At 35.2% G+C, this 7,968-nt stretch overlaps 1 protein-coding gene across 1 annotated transcript in view; it reads right to left on the bottom strand.

Moving 5' to 3' along the window:
* LOC107687130 (activin receptor type-2B-like) overlaps positions 1-7,968 on the bottom strand; it is a 46,265-nt gene that overhangs the window by 10,737 nt on the left and 27,560 nt on the right. The window contains exons 3-4 of the mRNA XM_016484360.1: positions 6,081-6,288; positions 163-269 (exon numbers count right to left, since the gene is read on the bottom strand). Coding sequence (XP_016339846.1) covers positions 163-269; positions 6,081-6,288 — 315 coding nt within the window. The remainder of the gene's footprint in view (positions 1-162; positions 270-6,080; positions 6,289-7,968) is intronic.

Genomic DNA, 7,968 nt, shown 5'->3' with positions numbered 1-7,968 from the left:
TGGGGATGAAGACCACAACTCCCATGATTCCACACTCAGTCACGCCGTCATCAAACTACGCCTTTGTTTCATTGTTTGTTTTGAATACGCGCCCTCTAGCGGCGAAAACAACATATTGTGCCTTTAAGCAGAGCGACTCAGGCTCGTCTGAGGATCTCTCACCTGGTCCGCTGACGTCAGGCAGGTGCGTGAACCTCTCGTTGCAGAAGTCGCCTTCGCAGCAGCAGAAGAACACCTGAGGGTTGTCCTCGGTGGCCACACACTCCTGTCTGAGAGAACCAGACACAAACAAGACACTCAAAAACACTCAAGGTGCGTCCCAAATCGCGTACTTATGCACTATTCTATGACGTTTTGTAGTATATAAATAGTGCGAGTAGTGTGTTCACACTGAAAATTCCAAAAAGAAAAAGTGCACTTTAAATACCCGGATGATGCACTTAAATAACCGGAAAAATTAAGTGTAGAATGTTGGACACTTCATGCACTCAACTGTTGCAGCTTTAATTACGTACCGAAGGGGGAGGAGCTATGAGACTCCGATTACGAATGACAAAATAACCTTATATAATTCATACTCTACATGATCGAGTACATAGTGCATAGGTACATAGTGCATAGGTACATAGTGTATAGTGCGTCATTTGGGACGCAGCTTCAGCGTCTGACTCTGTGATTGATCTCGTCTGCTGTCAAACATCTCATTATAAAGGCTGGAAGCGGGTTGGAAAACACTTAACGATCTCTCGTCTGCTTCAGCGCTAATGAACGGCTCTTCAACAAGATATTAAAGGTTTACGATGGGAAACAAGACTTTTCATGAGGCTGAAGAATAAAAAAAAAAATTATATACTGCAACCTTCAGATCTTAAATCATCCAGAAGCATCCAGAGAATTATGTATTAATATTAAAATAAATAAATAAATACATGTATTTATTTAAATAATGATGTCTACTGAAAACTGTTATTATTATTAAACTTAATTAAATATAAATTATATATATACAAAAAAATTTAATAGCGGTTTCTAATTATTTCACTATTTGCTTTGAAATATCTTCATGACTTCATGAAACATCCAGAAGCATCCAGTTTTTTTTATTATTAAAATTATATATTAAAGTAATATGTATTAAAATAAATAAGTATATACATCAAAATTTATTAATTAATTAAGTGTCTACTGACGATAAATAAATACCAATCGACTCACAACATTTGCTATGTTTCTCAATATTTCAACATTTTCTCTGAAATATCTTAACGACTTCATGAAACATATAGAACATTTGGACAGTTTATTATTATTATTATTATTTATATTTAGTTTTAGCTTTATATTTGCTCTGAAATGTCTTAATGAGTTCATGAAATGCAAAAACAAAAATAATATGGCACTACGAAAATCACAATGTGTCTAATGGTCATGAAAATAATCCTAAAAGGTCCAAAAAGATCATCATTTTCTTTATGCAAAACATATTTGTTTTTGTTGTGAGTTTGGGGTGAATGCGGAGGTGAAGTTGGGACGTTTCTTCTTAATTTATCATCTCGCCTCTCCATGAAGTGAAGCAGAGTAGTTACACATTTACAGTACGGCACCGAAACAACACATTTAATTAAACAGGGTCAGAAAAGGTGGGAAAAGTTTATGAAAAGCAATATGGTACACAAAACACAGAGTGTAGAGTGCGAGCCCTTCGTGTGTGTTGTTGTGGCTCCAAGCGCCTTTTAGGGAACAAGAGAGAAAGAGCGAGAGCCGATTGTGCTGATCAATCAGTCTCTGTGTCTGCTGTAATCTAGCAGCAAACCACTTATTACACCTTTACCTAGTTTTCACATATTTATATACAGTATATGATATTAAAATCATATCAATATATATATATATATATATATATATCTCAGACTATTGACAAAATATCTGCATCTATTTATTTTTAATATATATATATTTTTTTTTTACATTTTATTGTTGATTTTATTTCTTATGCATCTGTTCTGATAATTTCATGATTATTTTTAAATCATTAGGGGTGCTCCAATCAGGGTTTTTGAGGCCGATCACCGATCACAAACATTAGTCAGTGCACATATATTCAGTTCATCAAATATAGTAAATGTGAGCTCAAATGTGCATGATGCAGTTTTCATTTTTGCGTGAACTACCCTTTAGGGACTTCACTGTCTCAGACTTCTATGCTCGTGTTGTTCCCTGAACAGCCAATATGTGAGGAAAATGAGTGCTTAACGGTGTCCATGCAGTGCGGGAGACCTTTGGTATTGAGAGGGGTTGTAAGAAACACAGAATAGAACAGCACGCGGTGTTTATTTTTTAACAGGGCTCGAAAGGGCCACATGGAGAGACGGGCCAGAGTGTAGTAGCAGGAGTTTGGCATGGGCACAAATCTTGTGCTCCCCTCTTTTTATTGCCTTTGTCTGATCTCACCCTTCCAGACTCTCCACGATTCCTCAAGCTTTACATACATGTTTTGACACTGTTGCGTGAGACAAAGCTCAGAAACTATCTACCTAGATATTCCTATAAAAATACTTTACGCCAGTGAGAGTTACTCTATAATTCAAATTCTGGAGTGAAGTATGAGGGTAAGTGCTCATCTGTCTCTCAGGTCTTCACCACAGTCACACATAGAGGGCAAGGATAGTCACACTCCACATGAAGCGAGGCGTACTCTGATTACATGAGACGCGCTCCATTGTGTGTCTCTGTAGCAACAGTTAATTGGCACTCGAGCAGGCCCTCAGACATGGCACCTCTGCCCCTTCGCTTTCAGCTAACATCAACAACAACAACAGTTGACTGGCATTCTGCAGGGCCTCTCTGTGCCGGGCTGTTTGTGTGTTTTGAGTCGAGCTGAGGTGTTGCTTTCCTCTTCTCCTACTAATGAGGTTGTGGCCTTATTGACTATTGAGTCTTGAGGGGATTCAAAGCTTTGCTCAACTAACAGCAGCCCCTGTCTAGTTGTTTTTAAGATTCCTGCCAACTTTAACACTACTATAAGTAATCCATTGGTGGGTTGATGCCGTAAGAAAAATCTGTGGTGTTATTAAAACATTGCTCTGTTTGACAGCAAAATTGACTCAACCAAGTTTGGGGCAGGACTTTTCAACCAAATGACAGATGAGAAAGTGTTCAGAAAACCTGTTTAGAAACAGTCATATGTTTTGGCAATTAAATCCGCACACTGTATAACAAGTCGGAATACAAATTGAGTAAAGAGAGGCAATAAACATTACTAATAATTCAACAGACCATATCTATGTTAGCAAGCTTACATAATGTTTCTGTGAAGTTTAAATGAGCAGAACTGGTTAAACAATATTCCATTTATCACAGAAAACTAGGGGTGCTCCGATCAGGATTGTTGAGGCCGATCACAGAAAGCAGTATCTGCCGATACCAATCACCGATACCGATCTTTTTAAAGCCTTCTTTTTAACATTTATATCTATTTATAGTGATACACCAATCAGGGTTTTTGAGGCCGATCACCGATCACAGAAAGCTGTATCTGCCGATACTGATCACCTTCGATCACCACGAAAACCTTCTTTTGAACATTTATATCTCTATATAGTGATACTATTTATAGTGATTCAGGGCCTGAATTTCATTTTTGAAAATTTTTGAGAATTCCCCTCTTAGGTGAGTCTTGTGAGAGGAGAAGCAGCTTTCACACAGGAGTCCGCTACTGATCCGTGGCTGTTTACCACAAACACAACATTTATCCATTATTTTGATTTCAAATCCAAACATTGTCAATGAAAATGCTTTTTCAGCATTGCAATTTCTTTTTTTTACAAAAATGTATTCCCGATGAATCCTGGACTCCTGCTCAAAATGATAAATTATTATAACGACAGCTACAAAAAAAACAATAATAAGCCCGCGAAGCTGTTATCGTTCCATCCTGACGGATGATATGCGTGACAGCTAAGCGGAATCCCGGAAAATAAACCGTGGAACTTTGACCAATGAGAGAACAGTTTACACGCGCGTGACTTGTATTAACAAATTTGGTCCGTTTAGAATCTTTGCCATGTGAAAGCGAACCGCACTAAGAATAAAAAGCAACATTGTAATAATTTTAATCCCTGTTTCAGAACAAAGCAATTGATCTACATGTGTGAAAGCACCCTTAAACTACTTTTCTTACATTATCACAAACTTACCATTGACAGAAATAGTCAGCTCTACTGCCTTTCCTTTTGCATTTAAATCTTTATTACAAGCAATCATGCGGTTCATAAAGAACTTTGTTTTCTTACCTCCTCGAGTGCCATCTATTATTGCCTTGTTTATCTAAAAGTGCTTTTTCCCTTTAAACCTAGCCAAAAAGCCATATGTGTTGACTGTGAAACACAGTAGACTTTAATAATATGCATTTATGGTGTAATTACTACATTTTCATGTCAATCCATGTTCATATTTACTGCAAACAATGCGCTGTTACTTTAATTCAGCGTTTAGTGACGATGTGACACTGCCTCGACTGTGCAAGTGACAATTCATGTGTCAACTGTGCAGCGTGCAGCTGGCTTATAGGCAGACGCGATGTGTGGTGATTTGAAGCCATTTGCATATTTTGAGAGAGAGTGAGAGCGCGCGCGGTGATTCACTCTCGCTGTTTGTGAAATTACGTCTCACACAAGGTTTTCAAATTACTTTATAAGTTATCTAATGAAGAAATATAGTACCTCACCTTCAGCATTATGATTTCACCCGCGCCGGACAGACTGAGATGGTGCCGCTGCATTTTTAGAGACCGCCGATCGATCATCTCAACGTGATTATCGGCCGATAGTGATCGGTAGCCGATCAATCGGAGCACCCCTAGCAGAAAACATCCCGAGGCTTATTCCACAAACATCACACCATCTCTTCTTAGAAAGAGCCGAAGCCAAAATAAATACATTTCAATAAATTATTATAATTAATGATGTAGTGTTATTTTTCCATCATTGATATACTATTATAGATTTTGAATTTATTTATTTATTTATTTTTTATTTTATTATGTTTTTAAATGTTTTAGACACTATTATTATTATTTAACTATTACTATTATTATTATTAAATACATGTAACCAATTATTATATAAATACCCATTTTTATTATTAAATATATTTAAATACATTACTATTATTAATGCAGTGTTATTTTAGTATCATTTATAAACTACTATAGTTCTTCTTAACATTTTAATATATTTTATTTTAATTTTAAATATTTTGACTTTTTTTTTTATTTACATAGATTTTCTTTTTACATTTTCACTTTATTTTGGAAAGTTTTAGTAATTTTGTTGTGTTTTCGTCATCTTTATTACTTTTTCCTTTTTTATTTATTATTTTTAGTTATTTTTTAGTTATTTTAGTAGAGCGTTTTTACATTTTCACTTTAATTTTAGTATGTTTTTATATTATTTATGACACTATTATTATTATTATTTAACTATTCCTATTATTATTAAGTACATATATTATTATATAAATATCATTTTTTTATTATGAAATATATTTAAATACATTATTATTATTATTAACGCAGTGTTATTTTAGTATCATTTATATACTACTATAGTTTTCTTAACATTTTAATATATTTTACTTTAATTTAAAATATTTTGACATTTTATTTTTTTTATTTACATAGATTTAATTTTTACATTTTCATTTTCTTTGGAAAGTTTTAGTAATTTTGTTGTGTTTTCGTCATCTTTATTACTTTTTCCTTTTTTATTTATTATTTTTATTTATTTTAGTAGTGTGTTTCTGTTGCTTTTATTAGTTTTTTATTCATTTTATTTTATTTTTAGTTATTTTCATGCATTAGTTTTAGTTATTTTATTACAAGTTAAACTACACTAAATTAACCAGCTGAAATAAAATAATTTTAAGGGTTTTTTTTTTAATACATTTTATTTCAGTTAACATTTATTTTATTTTAAGTAACAAAAATTCTGCTTTTAGTTTCCTCTAATAAGTTCCCTGCAGGTGGGACATTAAGCCCTGTTGAGTTATGACTAGTACTAGTCAAGCGTGTCACGACTGACCTGTCGTAGCAGTTGAAGTCGTCTAGCCAGCAGCCCTTCTTGACGAGCTCGATGCTGCCGGAGCTGTTCCTCCAGGAGGCGTAGCAGTGCGAGCGCTTGTCCTTCTCTCCCTCACAGTGCTCCACGCCGCTGCGGTTCGTCTTCTCCACCTCCCAGTTAATGTTGAAGTACAAACACTCGTGCGTCTCCACCTCGGCATGACTGGGTCCTGATCGAACACAGCAGAGAGAAGACACTGATTTACTGACGGCAGAAACACCAGAGCTCAAGTCTGAGGCCATGTCCACACGTACACGGGTATTTTTATAAAGAAGTTTTTCCTTCCGTTTTAAAAAAAATCTCGAACGCAAACGCATGCTATGAAGCACTGTCAAGAGCATGCCAAACCAACAGGTGGCGATATAATCTCAACCGTAAAGCCATGTTGGCCAATCAGAAGCCTGAAAAAGTCTCCAGTAGGCGGAGATAACAGCGCGTGCTCCGACGTCACAAGCCAAAAAATCCGGTTTCGCGGTCTACACGATAACACTGCAAGCGGAGTTTTTGAAAATCTGGCAGGTGTTTTCAAAAATGTTCGGTTTCAGTGACCTGGTTCTGTGTTTGCGTGTGGACGAACGGCCAAACCGCGTAGAAAAAGCTGTGGTTTTAAAAATAACCGCGTTCGTGTGGACAGGGCCTGAATCTCACTCACCAAACACAAACAACAACAATAATCAACATTACAAAACCCCGTTCACACCAAGGACGATAACTATAAAGATAACGATAAAGAGCTCAAGAATTTAAAGCGGCAGACTAGGGATGTTCATTTTAACCGGTTAACCGTTAACCGACCGTAAGAATTTTTGACCGATTAATACAATCAGCTAGACGGTTTAAAAAGTAATTTATAAAAATTTTTTTCAGTAATTTATCAAAATATTTAAAAAGGTTTGCTGCATGGTTAAAATACGCTACGCGTATATTAAAAAAAATGCGTTTTATAGAAAAAAAACGCAAGTCGAGTATAAGTCGCATTTTATTATTTCATTCAGAAATAGGCCTATTGCCGACGCGAAATGTTTACAAACATTATAATAAACACTGTAAACATAGCTAGGCTATTTTAGTTCCCCTCACTCCACAACAAATCCTTTCAATTAACAGTATTTAGAAAAGAACAAGAATTAAAACTATAAGAAGCTATAGCAATATAAACGACAAGCCAAAATGAATTAATTTAGGCTAAAACGAAACTGAAACCAACGTTGGGTCTCTCATTCCACACAAAATCAAATGTTTCCGTATTCGCGATGTATTTGAATGCCAAATTATTATTTATTATGTAGCCTACTTCACTGGCGTTCCAATATCCACGTAAAACTAAATGTTTCGCATAACATCACGGCGGTACGGTGATAACGCTTAACGGCACAGATTTTACTACATATTTGAACTGTCATAGTTCAACTAGTCATGAATATAATCGGAATTGTAAAAGGTTTGCTTTTATTTGTGTACATTCACAATAAAAACAAATCTTTGTGCTTTTGTAAAATAAGCCTAAAGAAAAATAGGATGCCGCTTTCTGTCGTCTGTTTCCTTTCGTGCAGCACAAAAATGAACCGAAACTCTGCATACTAGGCTACTTGTTGCACACTTTTTCTTTCGTTTTCTTAATTTATTATTCAAGTATAAATATATTTCTCGTATAGGCCTATTTATTATTATTACTATTATTTTATTATTATAGTAGTATATTATTATTTATATATAGCCTATATCTAGCTTTATTATGTTTTTCTCCGCTGGCAGATGTGATACGAAGACCATGTGAATCCTCATGTTCTGTTGTTTGCTGCTTTTTGCACATATAAAATTAATCCCCGGGAAACAAATGTTAGTATTT

Source organism: Sinocyclocheilus anshuiensis, unplaced genomic scaffold, assembly GCF_001515605.1.
Source record: "Sinocyclocheilus anshuiensis isolate Anshui unplaced genomic scaffold, SAMN03320099.WGS_v1.1 scaffold601, whole genome shotgun sequence".
Taxonomy (NCBI): domain Eukaryota; kingdom Metazoa; phylum Chordata; class Actinopteri; order Cypriniformes; family Cyprinidae; genus Sinocyclocheilus; species Sinocyclocheilus anshuiensis.
The sequence above is the reverse complement of the archived record's forward strand: the minus strand, read 5'-3'. Positions and strand labels throughout refer to the sequence as shown.